The sequence below is a fragment of the Engystomops pustulosus genome, chromosome 8 (genome assembly GCF_040894005.1).
Source record: "Engystomops pustulosus chromosome 8, aEngPut4.maternal, whole genome shotgun sequence".
Classification (NCBI taxonomy): domain Eukaryota; kingdom Metazoa; phylum Chordata; class Amphibia; order Anura; family Leptodactylidae; genus Engystomops; species Engystomops pustulosus.
In genome coordinates, this window is record NC_092418.1 from 31,629,928 (window position 1) to 31,648,023 (window position 18,096).

At 40.7% G+C, this 18,096-nt stretch overlaps 1 protein-coding gene across 3 annotated transcripts in view; it reads left to right on the plus strand.

The window, feature by feature from the left end:
- The window catches only part of LDAF1 (lipid droplet assembly factor 1), a 33,356-nt gene that overhangs the window by 2,555 nt on the left and 12,705 nt on the right, over window positions 1-18,096 (plus strand). For all 3 annotated transcript variants that reach the window (XM_072120547.1, XM_072120546.1, XM_072120548.1), the window contains exons 2-3: window positions 8,329-8,480; window positions 16,016-16,184. In XM_072120547.1, the coding sequence (XP_071976648.1) occupies window positions 8,388-8,480; window positions 16,016-16,184 (262 nt within the window). In that variant the 5' untranslated portion in view covers window positions 8,329-8,387. The remainder of the gene's footprint in view (window positions 1-8,328; window positions 8,481-16,015; window positions 16,185-18,096) is intronic.

The following is an 18,096-nucleotide window of genomic DNA, read 5'->3' on the forward strand; positions in this document are numbered from 1 at the left end:
CTGTTATTCCCACCCTCTCCATATTTTATTCAGGTCCTCCATGCACACTGCCACCCTCCCTAATATTTTATTATGACCCCCCTCCATATTTTATTAAAGCCCTTGCCCCATACACATTGCCACCCCCCCCTCCATATTTTATTAAAGCCCCCAACCCATACACATTGCCATCTCCCCCCTCCCCTCCATATTTTATTAAGGTCCACCTCCCTCCCCTCCTTATTTTATTAAGGCCCCCCTCTCCTCCATATTTTATTAAGGCCCCCCTCCCTTTTGCCAGCAGCAAAAAAAAAAAATCACCTCACCTGATACTGTGTCAGACTCCTGTAGCTGGTGCCGCTGGAAGAGATGCGCAGCCACGCAATGACGTAAAGACGCTGCCGCGCATCTAGTGTCTGAATGCGGCGTGCGCTGGAAAGCTCCCGGCGTCAACACAATCACTATGTCGGCTGCAGTCAATGATAGTACTCGAGCGGCCATTTCCGGCAGTATCGAGTACTATTACAGCCACTGGCAGGGGCCTCCCATGGATCCGATCGGAGGCCCCTGCCATAGTGACAGGAGTTGGGGTCCACCAGGGGATTCACCGGCCCCCCAGCAACCCAGACCGACCCTGAGGTTGGGGCTGAGAGAAGTCTGCAGCACAGACAAGTCACATGTATTTAAAATGCAGCCAAACCATAAGCCCAACGAAAGCCCAACCCCTGGGACTACACAGAGGATTCTGTCAGACTACAAGCTAAGTTATAACACACAATTATATTGTAATGCAAAACAGAAAGGCATATTTGCAATGCAGCTGTAATGGGCTTTTGCAACCTGTCTTTAGTGAAAATGAGGTCCCTAAAGACAGGATCCCTTAATGTGCCCTATATTCTTTATCGCTTCTTGCATAATAATTAAAATACCTTATGCAAATTACCATTGTTGAAAATACATTGGGTGGTGTTCATTATGTCACAAGTCTTACACGTCTCAATCATTAAATGTGATGTTGTGGAGCTAAGCTGCGATCCTCGTGTTATACATCTGGGCCTGCCATGTAGCCCTTATTCCTTCTGGAAGTGTATGGATAAATTGGCAACTAGGTATAACAATTCCTCTTGCTAGTGTGATGTGCTCTTAGCCGTTCACAAACAGCACATCATACCGGTGAGCGTAATACAACATAACTGCGCTGTGTGTATAGGCCTTAAATGTATATGGGGTTAATATTATTTGCTAAATCAAGTAATATATCCTGAATGTACTCAATGAAATGGCGTCAGTTGTTGCATGCTTTATTTACAGATCTCTTTATGGTGGGAGTAACTTTGATGTCTTTAATTATTGCTTTCATTAAGTCTATGACTTGCATTCTTTTATACATACCTATGGATGACTCATGAGAGTAATAGGGGTGACTCGGTAGTTGTAGTGCTGTGCTCACTCCTCGCTAAGGATTGAATTAATCTACCAAATTACTATTATTATTGTGTTTTCTGTCTGCACACACTATATACAGAAAGTTAACATTTTGGTGAAAAGCAGCTCTCTAATGTTTAATGCATCTGTGATTTCAGGATTAGCATAATTTACCCTCCCATTTTGCAATGGTACATCAGGGTTTCGGGCCCTTTATCATTCCTTATCCACAGGATTGATGGGAGTCCAACGGCTGAGGCCCCCGCCAATCAAGACAACAGGGGTCTTGTTCCTGATGGGGCTTCAGGTCAAGCATTCGTCTTGCCACTTTATACTGTGTTTTTTAGTGATGAGATATAGATAAGAACACAGTTTGAGTATCTCAGGCATTCACAGTTGGACACTTCTGTGCAAGGAGATCTCTGCAAAACCCTGCTTTACATACTATCCACTCTTCTCTAAATGACTGCCAAAGCTTTTACTCAGAGCAAAGAGGATGAGCAGTTGAGTGCAGAAATCTTACTGCAGTTTGAGGAAACACCCACAGTGCAGCAAATACAAGTGGATACAGGAAGCATAAAGACCCCTTAAAATGTTCTCTCTTTGTTTCTTTGCAGCCATTGGTAAGATCAAAACAGTTATTTTTTTGCTCATCAATGTACACCCCATCTGTACCTCATCTTGACAGAAAAAAACATAAATGTAGATTTTTTTGCTAATTTATTAAACAAGAAAAACTAAAATATCACATGGTCATGAGTATTCAGACCCTTTGCAGTGGCACTCAAATTTAACTCACATACTGCCCAATTACCTTCTGATCCTCTTTGAGATAGAGCTACTTCTTCATAGGAGTCCAGTTGTGTTTAATTTAACTGAATAGACTTGATTTGGAAAGACACAGAAGACTCATGGCCGTTCTAGCAAAAAAACTGCTCCTACTCAATTCTGAGCAAAGGGTCTGAATACTTATGATTATGTGATATTTCAGTTTGTCTTGTTTAATAAATTAGTAAAAAAATATTTACACTTATGTTTTCTTTCTGTCAAGAAGGGGGGCAGAGTGTAGATTAATGTGCAAAAAAACAACTTTTTTATCTAAACAATTGGCTGCAATAAAACAAAGAGGGAATAATGAAATGGGGTCTAAATACTTACTGTACTCACTGTATAGCCGCAATAAATAGGTTAGAATAAGGCATGAGGTATTGTAACTGTGTATTATGCATTTATTGTGAATTTTGTATTGTAAACCCAAGGGACACTTTAAGTCTTCGACTTTTTAATAGGTTCCACTTAGTTGTGTGTATTCAGTGTGTTACCTTTCACTGCTCCCTATAAATTTACATATTGTACAATGTTAATGTTGTACTCGATTGTGTCGCTGCTGCACAAGAAGAACTTAGCAATGCATGAATGAACGAGATATTGTTTTATGATTATTCCTAACACTCTGTAGGCCGCATACTGTTCTTACCGTTCCAGTGTAATTTCTCACTAGGACATTTCTGTTTTCGCTGCACGAAGGGGGTTATGTATCATAAGGCGGCTTCTTGCAACACTTCTATGTCTGTCTTTGGAGCTCTGCTTCCCATCACATTCATTAAAGTGTCTTTGGCCCGTTAATAAATTTTCTTATGCCCTAATTGCGGTCTGGGATTTTTTTCAAAAAGTCGCAAAATGCATAAAGTCCCAGCACATACACCAGCAGGGTCCCAAGTCTTGACTCTGGCTTTGCACTAGCAGTAGTTCTATGCTTAGTTCAGATCAATGATGTGGTGGAAATAGTCCTTTGCAACTTTTTAGCCGTAAAAGATCCCCCACAAAAACGTCATTGCGACTTTTATGAGACTTTTTTTTTTTTACTCCAAAAAAGCCTGACAAAACCTATGATAAAAAACCCCCTTCATATGCAGCTCCTCTCTCCATAATAGAGCCTCTCCAGCTGCTCTCTCAAAGCGTAATGGTGTCATCATATAGCGCCTTCCAGCATCAGAGCTGCAAACCGCAGTTGCAGAGAAGAAAGAGGGAAAGACGAGGATTGGATTTTGAGGAGTGGTCTTGCTCCTCATGAAGCAGTGGGTCAAGCATTCCTCCTGCCGCTCCATACTGTATTTGAGAGTGAAATTAAAAAAACAAGAACATCACTTGGGTATCTCTGGCATTCTCATTCATCTTCTATTTTCAGCACTCACATAGCCACCAAATGCCGGGGCTTTATGCACACCCAACCTTCTCTCTCCGTTCTATGTGCAAATGGGACTTGGTGGAGGTCCTAGCAGTTGGACCCTTACACTGCTGTGCTAGGAGATCTCTGCATTATTATTATTTTAAGACAATACAGACTGGAGGGTTATTATACATGAAAGGGGGCATTAGGAGGGCCCTGATAAGGGCATGATAAGAAGTGATCCATTAGTGTGGGCTAAAGAAAGGTGGGAAATTTCAAGTGGGAACTACAGAAAAGAGAGACATTGTGAGTGGGGTTCCAGGAAATGGGGGGCACATTAGGTGTCATTACATAATGTAATGTAAACTTCTGGCACCCACTATGTGGTGACCACGTTGTAAGGGTTCCAAACTCTGTCACTATTATCAGGGGGTCATTGGCACAGATGAAACTCTGCATATTGCGCTATCCACAAAGTAGACCTAATGAAGCAATTTGTACAGTGCGAAAGTGTTGTCAACTGAATAAAGAAACCCTTTTTATCGACTACCTGTGCCCCCCATAAACGTCTTTGTTTTTACCAGGGTGGTTACATCTTACAACCTACCCTTCCAATTCATTGGCATAGGGTATTATGTGTCTGGTAATATTATGGTCCCTTTTTCCCATCTCATCATTTACATACCCCAGCAGGGTATTTTACAGAGGGGTCTCTAACACTCCTCTGTATACAAATTAGTGGTGTGTGGGTGGATGTTTTTGTTACTCCTTCTGATTGTAAATAGGTGATTACAGAACATCATCACTGTTACCATGGAAATTACCTATTTAATTTTTCAATGAAACTATTCTAGCAGTTCCCACCAAGAGAGAAGTACTGCTATTCATCCATTATGGATTAATAACACCCATTGTCAAAGAGTCTGCTATGTCATTTATTTTTCCTCCTTTTAATGTGCTCATGCAAATGCATAGTAAGTGCTGTGTAACAGCGAACCAAATGCTCTGAAATATCTAATGTGACAACACAGTCAAAGTTGAAGTGTTTTTCTCCTTTATTTACAGCTTAAGCGCACACCTACGCCTTTTAACATTAAGGAAATTAAATCAAAAGTTAAAATTAAAGTAAAATTTTTTCATTGAGCACAAATAATATAGGAAGAAGTGTTGAGCAGATTGTACATAGTGTCCTATTATCAGGCACCCTGTTATAGAGTAGAAGGAGCTAAGAAGAATGAACACTGTGCCCTATCTACAGAGATAATTTTATAGAGCAGGAGGAGCAGAGCAGAATGTACAAAGTGTCCTATCTACAGGCAGCATGTTATAGAGCAGGAGGAGCTGAGCAGATTGCACACAGTGCCCTATCTACAGGCAGCATGCTATAGAGTAGAAGGAGCTAAGAAGAATGTACACAGTGCCCTATCTACAGAGATACTTTTATAGAGCAGGAGGATCTGAGCAGAATCTACAAAGTGTCCTATCTGCTGGCATTTTTTTTTTTAGAGGGTAACACCACGCTGCATGGGAGTGAGAAGGATATGTGAATAGCATTATACAAATCTATGGTACAAGCAGCGCGACCAATTTACTTGTTATTTATCCTAAAACTCCTATCTGCGGGCAGAATGTTATAGAGCAGGAGGAGTCGAAGAGATTATACATATTGTCATATCTGCAATTTGCATGTTATGCAGCAGGAATTGCTGAGCAGATTTTTCATAGTGTCCTATCTACAGGCAGTATGTTATAGAGCAGGAAGAGCAGAGAAGAATGTAGAAAGTGTCCGATCTCCAGGCATCCTGTTATAGAGCAGGAAGAACTGATCAGACAAATGTGTGTGTCCTATATACAGGTGGTTTGTATAAAGTTACTACCTTCAATTCACTGCTTTGGTTGCTATTGCATATACTGTGATTTAACATTTGCTGGTTTTTATTTTTACCTGCATTATTGGTTGATACACTGCTGTGCAAAATATGTCCACTGTATAAGTAAATTAAATCTAAAAATGACAATGTTTGTGTATGAACAGCTCAGCTTGTAATATGTCCACATGGAAATAGAGATGTTCTGCATCTCTATTGTAAGACATATTGCGATGCCTCGGGGCTTGTTTGTACTGTTTGGCTGAAATTCTTAGAAATACCAGATTTTATTTAATTTGCTGTAAATGTATTATAGCTAGAACATTAAGATCAGTGGTCACAAATACAGCACTTTCATGACACCAATGAGAGAGCTGTGTAGATGCTATTCACATCAGTTTAATTTCATTATCTCAAGTTAACTTAAGTGGAGAAGTGTAAAAATGGTGATCAATATAATAACCGGCTTAGCATGTAATAATCTATATTAATCACTAGAGCTCTGCAGAGAGTGGTAACATGAACAACTAGTCTGAAGTAGCTCTTTATACACCACTTCCAGGAGAATGCAGGTTCCCATTGTGTGTACGGTACTTCAATTCCCAGATTTAAAGGGGATGTTCAAGATGGGACGTACTTCAGATCGGTGGGGGTCCAAGATCTAGCATGTGCACTAATCGACCCCTAAAATTAATTGGTGATAGTCTGCTCCGTACAATGCACAGTGACTGTTATATCTTTATTTCAGTGTATTTTATTTTTTTTAATTTTCTCTGTAAGGATGCCTAAGAGTATTCAGACCTCAAGGTTTTATTTACATGATGATGATATACAAGAATTGGGTTTTTGCTGTATATTTTAAAGAGGGCATTGTAAATGTGGGCCACCAGGAGGCCCAAAAGATCCAACTGAAGACATCCCAATTTGGGGTCTACTGGCGTTTATTTCTCATGGTTTAATGGAGAGTAGGCTCTTAGAATAATTTAATTTGGTTTGTCCAAGGAACCCCATTCTGCCACTGATTATACACATACAGAATTATGTTCTATGGAGGTGCGGATTAGATGCAATGTGAAAAACCCCATGCATGAAAAAGAAATCCAGCGATATTGTACTGTAAAAAAATGCAGCTTCAGATGCTAAGTCAGGTCCTTTATTATATTTAGATATATAAGATATCATATATTAAAAAAAATATAAATAAAACACATGTCCTACAAGCTATTCCGTCAAAAAGGGACATTCTGATGGCCGGTCAAACTAAGTTTTTAAAATTTAACGAGTTTCCATGTATAAACCTTATTGTGTTTAAAGGACATCTACCACCAGGATTTAAGGATTGTAAACCAAGCACATTTACATACTTATGTGTGCATCGGCTGGCAGGATCCTCTCTTCTTTTAGCTTCTTATTCCCCGTCTGTTCCTATTCCTTTCTTCTTTAAAACCAGTAGCATAGTAGCTTAAAGAAGAGCAGATCCTGCCAGAGGGGGCATACACCAGTATGCCAGTGTGCTTGGTTTACAATCCTTCATCCTGATGTCCTTTTAAATGGGGTATCAGTATAAAATAATATAAATTGGTAGGTACCAGTCCCTAAATTTTCATCAAATGTTGAAGAAATCAGTAGTCCAGTGTGTTTACATGGGGATTTACACTGTTGTTAGCTTCATTTTCCAGCAGTTCCTATCTCAGCAGTCTTCTGCTGTCTCAAAGCTGCTGGGAGGAGATCTAGCTGCTCTCTCCCCTCTGCACAGAGTTACTGTGTAATATCACAGTGAGGAGGACAGAAATTAGCAAGTGAAAAGCAGATTAGTAAAGGAGGTGACCAAACCGCATATACTCAGTGTTCCTTCCTCTATAGAGCATATATTCACTGTAATGTGACCTCACGGAACTTATGTCCGACTTGCTATCAAGATGGAATTCAGCAGATTAGGAAGGGAGGGAGGATGTTAAAAAAAAAAGCTGTCAAAATCAAGCCAGTATAAACCAGGGACATTTACTTGTGACTGTGGGAATAGTCTTATATTTGTCATACATGGCCTCCTAATACTGAAAGGCTACTGGGGTGGTACCCAGAGACCCTCCATGCTGCAGATTCACAGGTTTTTACAGTGTACAAGGAGTACTTCCCCCTCTCACTGTGTGCTGAAACTTCCTGTGCTGAAGTGAGATTACTTGATCAGGAGGGGTAGACCTGTGCAGCTACAGCACAGAAGGGCTCTGGTAACGCCCAAGGAGTCCTTCAGGCTCATTAGCAAAACTATAAAGGTTTATTTTAGATGAAAGGACGCCATGAATAACAAATATAAGAAGATTACCACAGTTATGGTGCCTGGATCTATGAGTAAGTGTCCCTGGTTTATTCATGCTTGATTTTGATAGTAGATTCCCTTTAAAAGTCAAAGTAGGGAAAGAAAAAAACTTAAAAGTTGCTTGTATTCACTTGTCTTTTAATTTCTTCTAATTGTAGGTATTAAGGATATGAATCACACAGATCCTTTATACAATCATACATGATGCCTAGACCCTATTTACACATATACTCAGTTACCCCTAGGAGAAAGGTGACTGTTGAATTCCTATATGTTTGTTTTAAAACCATATATGACTTCATGGGTAGAGTCTTGGGGGTAGCACTGCTAACATCTAAATCTGCTAACATATTGGAAATATACCATAATCAGAACTTTAATGAATGAATATTTTCTGCACAGATTGTAGAATTTGTTTTTGGCTTTGGCAGGAGATTAGTTGCTCCTGGAGCTGGAACTCCATACATCTAACATGTAGGTCACAGCAATCTTAGTTTTCAGTTAATGACTACCTTGTGTAATTAATAATATCAAGTTATATGTTTGTAATCCGATTTCATTTTTTCTAGAAATTGCTGGGATTTGATGATTAAAACCTTTGATTGGATCCTGGCAGCCGCCAGTTGCCATGGCCAGTCCAGAAACTGCATGTGGTGAGAAGATGCAGGAATTACAGAAGCAGATAAACTCTGTCATGAAGACCATCAATAATAATTCCAAGGTTCTCCAGTTTGTATATCTTTTTGGCTTTAGATCTGTTGGTGAATATACCATCATTGTTTGCACATAGATTAGTAATGGGTACCCCCTTTCCTTATCTTAATCTTGTTAGCAAGAAGGAATTCAGAGATTTTACAGCGAATGTTAATTTGTCTGTTAGGGAAGGAGTAATAAGTGGAAAGAGCCTAATGTTTAGAGAAAGGAGCATTTTTCTGTGATGGGTTTAGAGAAAGTCCAGAATATTTGCTTGTACTATTGATTTATGCAACATTTCTTAACAATTAATCCCAGATGTGTCCATCCTTAACTTCAAATTTGTTGAATGACTGCAATAAATCATGAAGTCAATTCAATGCTCTATTTTGACACACTATGTTGGGACATAAAATTGCCTGATATGAGGCCAACCAGCTGTATGTAGCCTGCAAAAAACAATGGGGTAGATTCATAAACCTGTCTATGCCAGAATTCTGGAGTAATTTCCGTATGAAATGCTGTGCACCACATTTATTGAGTGTTTTAAACCATTTTGTACAATTTTTGAAAAGGTAAGTGGCCTTAGAAAAACAGGGTGTGGCATAACCTAGGCACCAGAAAATTCAGGGCCACTAAAAATTCAGTTCTAAACTACTCCAAATGCATTATACAGCATGATGCATGTGGCTCTGGGTAAGACTGTGGAGTCTAACTACACTGGTCTTCATCGGTATATGATGGATGGGGATCCAACACTCAAACCCTGTAGTGATCAGCTATTTTAGTAGAGCTGCAATTTCTGCTACTATGCAGTGAACACAACATTCTGCTTCCAGCTCCACTTTATATACTCTGGTAACCAGAGGCAATTAGACCCCTACAGTCACATACAGATGACCGGAACATAGGTTCTCACTATACAAAATCTACCTGGAAAACTGCTAAAACAAAACTAAACATTTTAAAACTATTTTTTTATTGCAGAAATGAATAGTGCAGGTGGGAATAGTAGACCTTGTAATATCCTTCATTAAGCGAAGCTGTTTCTCTGTGCCTTTTTACACCTTGTTTCTCCTGTAGCAATGCATCTTAAGTATTGTACAGGCGGTACCCGACTTACAGACAACCCCTAGTTACAGACGGACCTCTGCCCACTATGGTGAAGCTCTCTGGATGCCTTTTTTTTTAGTCCCAGGCTGCAATGATCATTGCTTTATTAAAGGGAACCTGTTACCAGGGACCTCATTTCCACTAAGGACATGTTGTAGAAACCTATCACACCTGCAGCGCAAGTATGTCTTTCTGCCTTTTCTAAGCTTTTGTATTACAATATAATTATGTGTTATAACTTGCCTTGCACCCTGACACAATCCTCTGTGTAGTCCCAGGGGTTGGGCTTTGGTATGGATGCATTTAAAAAAAACAACATGTGACTTGTCTATGTTGCAGACTGCTCAGATCTTGGCAACAACCTTTGTCTTCCTGTACAGCACCTTACTCTCCCACTGATGTCAGGTCACCAGGCTGTGAGCTTTGTGAAGGAGTAGGAGGGAGGAGCTGTACAGGAGCACAAAGGTGGGGGCCAAGCGCTGAGGAGTCTGCAGCACAGACAAGTCCCGTGTTGCACAATGCTTTACATCCCAGTGTAAATAAAATAGCACAATTTGTGCACCACAAAAACTGGCCCTTTGCCACAATTGATTAATTCCCCTCTTCCTCCTTTATCTATTGGCTGTCAGTGGATACAAGACAGAAAGCTAAATTTAAATTAACTTCTTAACCTCTTCCCGCGAGGCCCTTTTTCGATTTTGCGTTTTTATTTTTTCACTCACCACATTCAAATATCTATAACTGTTTTTATTCTTCCATGTAATGAGGGCTTGTCTTCTGTTTAACAAATTGCACTTTGCAGTGAGGGATTTTCCTCTACGGGGTTAAACACCGGGAATAGCTTTTATTATATTATGATAGATCTGACATTTTGGGATGTGGTGATGCCTAACATGCTAATGTAACTGGCACATTGTAACAAATCATCAGAAACTACACAGCCTTGGGTCGTACAGAGAGGCTGTTATGGTGACAGATCATCCCTCTCCAATGACGTCATGTGGAGCGACGATCTAACCAAAGATCCAAGCGATCAAAGGGTTAACAACCGCGAACAGTGCTAGTGCAGCAAACATCCACCCTGTATCTATACACCCGCAGCCGACATGTGACATACTAATACGTCACCTGTCAGTAAGGGTTTAAATAAGGAAGAAAGGCAGAGGAAAAAGAAGGACCAATTAAAGTATACAGTTTACAATTCTAATCTGTACAAATAATTTCTGCAGTATTGTTAATCTATCTGGGCTTTAAGACCCCTTCTTTTACTTGTTCATTTGCAGTGGCATATCGAAGTAGCTGGGATCTGATTCAGCTATTCGTATTCTGCTCATGTATCCTTGTAGAATCCTGACACTTTAGAGTTCCAGACCTTTTGCTTTCAAGTCGTTTCTTTTAAAGTGCTTCATTTTTAAGTTCTGTAACTATTTATAATGTAGACTATTCAGGCCTCAATAAAATTGCTGAGCGTACAGTAAGTTCTCCAGTCGAATGTAAGATACTACAGTAAAGAACATGAAAAATAGGTCATCTCAACCAGGCCAATATTATTCTAACTCGAGAATCTAAATATACATTATGCATCATTCCAGTGTCCGTTCATTGGTCTGAATTTATGCCGGTCCAGCAACCCTCATAAGTAGTCCTAAACTTCATTAACTCTATATAACAGAATCAAAACGCTCATCATATCTTCCAGTACTTGTACAACACTGTTCATTCTTTCGTATGCCCCCTTGTTGCCTTGTGGCTTGAAATTATTTGTTTTGTATAAGGCCGGCGGCACACGTGGCGCTTTGAACCCGTTTTTGGGCCGTTTTTAAGCAGTCCGTTAAAAAATGCATCAGTTTTCTGTCAGTTTTTACCAATTATTATAATTATCATAATTGGGTAAAAACTGACAAAAACTGAAACAACGGATGTGTTTTTAAAAAAATGGATGCGTTTTCAAAAACGGACTGCTTAAAAAATGTCCCAAAAACTGATTCAAAACGCCATGTGTGCTGCTGGCCTCGGGTCTACAACACATGACACATTATGGACCTGTGAGATACAGATATTTACTACATTATTAGCATGCTTTGTGCAAATGTCATTGGGTGACATTTAGGGTTCATTCAAGTCTGTATTCCAGTATTATGTATCGCCCATACACAGGCCGATTGTCAAAATTACAGACAACTTGCCAAGCAAGCAGCAGTGGAGAGGTAGTGTAGCCACGAGCTTTGCAAGGGTCGTAAAAGATGCAGAACACGGGCCCCAATGCATATTTATTAAATGTTCAGTAGTGTCCATTCGTGTGCATAACCCCCTCAAATGAGCTTCCAAAACCATCTGAAAACACAGGAGAAATCCCTACCTATTCCATCCAGTGCCTGTAGGTGACATGTTCTTGGGACTATAGTTGTTCTCTACCTTCGTCATTAGACCCAGCATCACCATGTCGCCACCTGTTCTCCCTGTTCACCACACAGACATCTTGGGCCACATCTACTAAGGGCTTTGCCTCGAACTTTTGTCAGACTGCGCACGTTCTTAATGGCTAAAACGGCTTTCACAGGTATTTAAGAAGTGTTTGCGCTACGATTGGGTCACATGCGACCCTTTTGTGGTAACACAAATTACAGGGTGCGCCGTTGGACGGTCCGACTGATTTGGATCAAGCACCGTATTTAATTCTCAAATTGTGTCACACACCCTATGTTAAAGGTGTACCACAAAAAAGATGGTGAATTCTGTCGGACCAGTGAGGGGAAGCAACAGATTCATGATTTCTAGTGAACTCTAGTGACTTTGTAAGTAAATGTGCCCCCTTATGTTCTTCATTGTTCCTACATCTTGGTATCCCTACACTGTCCCCCAAATGCTTTAATATGACATCCATAAATTTTGTGACTTATGGGGGAGGGACATTTTGGTTTTGAGGGGGGGGGGACAGTGTGGCTACTGCGGTGGTGAAGGTGGAGTGCGCCGTGCGTGCGGACGTGAGTTTTCTAGAAAGGGGCCCACTAAGGCTCTGTCGCCCAGGGGACTAGTTATGCCTGGAGCCGGTCCTGCATATGACCATACATTCCCATGAGCACTTGCTCTCCTAGAGTATCCTGTGCGCTATCCTCACAGTGATCTCCATTTGCTGAAGTTCTCTATGCTCCCTGCACACACCTTCTCATATCAGCCCCTTAGGATATGGCAGTGAAAGGCTATGTATCCAGGAGATAGCTCACAGGAAGCTGTAGAGGAGTGAGTGCTGATGGGAGTGTAAGATCACATGACCCTCCGTCTCCTGCCATCACATGGATGGGAGCTGCAGGCTCCTGAGCAGGAAGGGATTTCTGAACTAGGGCTGTGGCTTCTGATTTCAGGAGACATCACTTTACATATGAAGAAAGTGGAGCATAACTAGTAATAGATGTATATAGGTAAATTACCTAATATCCTGCCCCCCCACCCACATAAAAAAACCTCAGGTACTGTGGCCGACCACATTTAATAAAGCCTCTTTTCCATTTCCATCCAGTATAAATGGATTCCATCCATTTCCTTTCAATTTCCATCCAGTATAAAGCACTGACTATACATATAATTTCACTAGTACTGTAAGTATATCATATTTGTGTCATCAACAGTACATTGCTCCTTTAAGTATTTCAGGTGAATTCAAATTATCCTGAATTATCTTACTTCAGAAGAAAACCACTAAAGCCACAATATAAAAACCATTAAAAGTGTAGGATGAAACAGATGTGTTATCATACAAGATGTAATTATAGTTATTATTGCAATTTATCAGGGGAAATTGAATGCTATGGACACTATGGACAAGAAGGATATCCGCGCCGGTGATTGTTGAGCTCAACCTTTCTGCCCACGATGAGGCAGCAGGAAAAATAGTCTAATCAAATATTCTTCTGCTAAATTATTGCCAAGAATGTTGAATTTTTCCTGCTGCCAGGTTCTTATATAAATCAGTGTATTTTACCTCCCACTCTCGTTAATTTCAGCATTTTGCTGAATACTGTAATTGCTGCGCTCTGTGTATGCAACATTTGATTATTATTACGTAGCACGAGATTGCATTGTATAGTTACAAAGGAAAACATAGACAGGCTCTGGATACACAAACTCCAGCTCCAAGAAGCTTATTTTGTCTTTAGGTTTGATATTTATTTCTACAGGAATTGAATTTATAAAGTCAGGATATCCCTGAGGCTGCAGTTCTCAGATTTTTTTTTACATACATTAACAGTGTAAGGCATAGAAGCAATGCATGATCCAAGACCGGACCAAGCAGATTCAAGAAACAAAATACTGAAAATGCCCCAAAATAAAATCCCATCTTATTTTGTGAACCCTGAAGAATATATACAGGTCTTTCTAAGATCAGCGAGGTGTCCTCTCTTCCTCCACAATGGGGCACAAGTACCTTTGTTTGGGCTGAGCCTTTTTTTCCTCTTTTGCACCTAAGAAAACCTCCCTGTAGGTGGGGTCACACAGGCCGTTAGCACTGCTAGGGTGGAGGCGGACCTTGGTAGCGCATATTTGATTGGGCCGAGGTCCACCCCCATACCCTAGCGCTGTGTTTGTAAAAGCAGCGCGAGCGATATGTGTGACCGCACCCTTAAATGTTCACAATTTTTAGTTTTTTCTAGTTTTCTGCAGTGTTCTCTGAGTTGCTTTGTTCACCTAGAACCAGATGTTAAAGTTGGGACTTTTTGCAAAATGTCACAAATCCATACCTGCTTTTGCCAGGCTTCGGAAAGCTGTTTGCGACTTTTTAGGCTTTATTGGGGCAGATTTACTTACCCGTCCCTGAGGTGCGTTCCCCGACGAGAATGCACAGCTGGCACGATTCACTATGATCGCGTGTCCGATATCCTACATCTGTCGCTTCCCCACTCAGGTCCGCCTGAGTTCACCTTCTTCTTCCTGGTGCATGTAAGTGCTTGGCTTGCGACAGAATTTAAATGTTAAATCCCGCGGTTTGTCCGAATTAGTCGGATCGACTGACTGACCGCCCCCCCCACCCATTTCTGCCGCATGAAAGCCGGCATGATTGCGACAAAATCTGATCATGTGCGACACAATTCCCTTTTAAATCCCTGTCCCGGCAGCGATATCCCCGAAAACTCAGAAAACCCAATGGAAATGCGACCGCCGGACCGTTAGTAAATAAGCCCCATTGTGTCTTTTGGTCAAGAAGTCGCAAAAATCACTAAAGACCTTAACTGATGAGTTAAAAAGGCTAAATTCCCAAGACACATCTGATCAGCAGGGAAGCAGAAGAAGGGAAAAAAAAGCAGGAGCACAAAGCCATAATAAAGGTTCATGGTGTCCTACTGTCTTGTATCTGATTGTAAAACAACTGGCTGCAGCAAGATCCTCCTGTGCTGCTCTCTGTAGAACATTGATAAAAGATTGTTAAATGGAGCTTATCACATACTTTTGGGGACTTGCTTAGGCTGAGTTCACACATTGCATTTGCGAGTAGCTGTGCATAGTGAAGCTGAGACTGGTACACCTCCATAACTGCCAATGGACCCAATGTTCGGAGCATCCAAGGGGTCAAGCGTCTCCAAAAGACGTCATGGCAGCAGAATCCTGCCATCTTTCCCCTCCAGGAGCTTGGCAACACAGTGACTAAACCCTACATAGACATACTGGTGGTTACACCTACTGACCCGAATCCTCCACACAGAACGTGCCGCTGGATCGCGAATGGACCGGGTAAGTAAATCTGCCCCTTTATCTTTTAGTAAGCATCTACTTACGTAAAAGGCGTAGGCATGCTGCAGTGGTCATTTTGGTGGCATTTTTTTTATCTGTACACTAGTGTATTATATATAATATACTGTATAATGTAGAGTTCATAAACTACTGTGAACATATACTATATACCGTACCTCTGTTTTACACAGGGATTATGGGATAATGGTGCCTCTTAAAATCCTTGAGAATGCAAAAGAATAAAATTGTGCAACCAAAATAACAGATCATGGGGAAAGCTAAGGATAGCGCACTAAGTGTGTGTATATATAATATATATTGACCTGCACAGTGTTTCTGTATAGGATTAGCTATGTGTATATGATGTCTAGTGATAACCCTTAGGGGAGAAAATAAATCCCATTTCAGAAGTGGAGCAGGATACAGAATATCAGGATGACCCATCATCAGTGTAGGTCATCATTGTGTGGTCACTAGCGGATAGATTGCCCTAGACCCCCACCCATCATGTATACCGCTTCCTGAAATGAAAGAGGGTGAACTGCAATTACGGAAAGAGCTGCATACAGGTATCAATCAGTTACCCTGTAATATCATTGAAGAGATGGATACGTGATGCATTCCCTTCTTTTTTATTGATAGTACTTCCACAAAACTATTATCCAGCATCTATTTTAGTTCCATGCACTTTTTTTCATTGTTTTCTCTTCTTCTGTGTTCTTGTAGGTGGTCGCCTTTATGAACTCCCCTGCTGGTCATTATTTAGATGAAAGACCTTTCCTGTCCCTATCACTTCTGGTTTTTATTGCATTGTCTGCTGTTCCCGTTGGCTTATTTCTAACTGTAATCGCAGGAACAGCTGTGACGGCCTGCCTTGGGGTAATAATATTAGAAGGTAAGACTTTTTTAGATTTCCTTTTGTATTTGTGTTCATTCAAGATTTAGAGATGATTTTTTTTTCATAGCTATAGCAGGGAGCAGTGGTAACCAGGTCTCTGCCATACGAGTCACCTTTATAGGAAATGTCACAGACAATAGTCGCCAGGACCTGAAATTCCCAAGCTGGACGTCCTGCAATTACATGTTTTGTTGATTGAGAACCTCTTTTCTATCATTTTGGAAATTCTGAACAGGACGCCATAATGTCAACTTCTGCCATTCCTATATTAAATGACCTGGCAGAAGATACAGTAATGTTACATTTATAAGAATGTTCCCTGTATAGCAATGATGACATATTGATGGAATATGCCATCACGTTATGATTAGCTGGGGTCAGACCTATGGGGAACTATAGCATTACTCCATTTAAGCTCCTAATACAGTGTAGGTACGATCTGTTTGTCAAAATTATGAAAAATGTATTAGGTTGACTAAATTAGATTTTTGTTTTTCTAAGGTGAAAAGCCTGTAATCAATTCCCCTCGGTATAATTCTAAACATACTGTAATAATGTGTTCTTGTATCCTACAACAAAATAAAGCTACCGCCATAATACAGTTACCCCCAGTAATGTGTCCCACACAGTTACCCCCAGTAATGTGCCCCACACAGTTGCCCCCAGTAATGTGCCCCACACAGTTGCCCCCAGTAATGTGCCCCACACAGTTGCCCCCAGTAATGTGCCCCACACAGTTGCCCCCAGTAATGTGCCCCACACAGTTGCCCCCAGTAACGGGCCCCACACAGTTGCCCCCCATGTTCTCCCCCTTCCATTAGCTCCTATCACTCTGTGCACTGCTTTCCCCTGCTGGTCATGTGATCATGACATCATCACAGGTCTTGGAGCCTCCGGGTAGTTATATTCTTCAGGAGGCTGCAGGTCCTGCAGGGGATAACAGTGCACACTTTCTTATCAATATCTGTGTCCTGAGGAAACAGATTGTGATGAGATAGGGGAGGAATGTGCAGGCAGCAGGACATATGTCCTGCTGACCCATGGAGATCCGGGCACAAGCCCGATCTTTTGACCTAACGACGCCCCTAGCTGTGGTATTCAGATTTGTCATGAAGGGCACATGGTGTGCATGGATACATTTTTGTTTAATTATGACAAAACCACTCAGAACTCAGACAAAGTTATAATATGTTTCTGTGCATGTTCCAGTTTGTTCAAACTTTATTGGGCTCTGTAAGAAAATGCCAAGGTGTAACATAAGCAAATATCCATGTGGTGATTTAAAGCCTAGGTTTGTATTAACAAGACCAAGATTAATGGAACTCATTCACATTCTGCACATTGTGTTCATAGAATTATCCTGGGAGCCCGATATAAGTAACAGCAGTGGCCGGGCGAGCGGCATGATTGCTTTTGGTTAACACAACATTGCATATTATTGACTCCTGATTGTCCTTACTTCACCTTAGTGAATTGCATTATTTCTCTCTTTTTTATTTTTGCCTTTGTAGTCAATGATAGAAATCACTTTATATGTATTTCCCATAATTACCTGGGCCGGTAAATGACAGAATATGTATTTTCTGTGCACCCTCAGTGCTTGGCTTTGCCGTTTTTTATTATCCGCTCTGCCTCTCGGATACAAATAAGACTATTTTCTCTCATTACGATTTTTGAGCTCTGGTAGAGTTATATTCACATAATTCTTTTATTTGAACAGCCGCACTATAAAGATGTCTTTTTATTTATTGTTCAGTTCAATCTAATCTTTTTTTTTTTTTCACTCAGTTTGATCATAAATCTGTTGAGATAATGGGCAAAAATAAAATCACCTGCACATATTCTGCAAGATTGTTATCAAATTGTTAGAAATTGTATTCAGTTCTAGTTTTATTATTTTTACAGATTG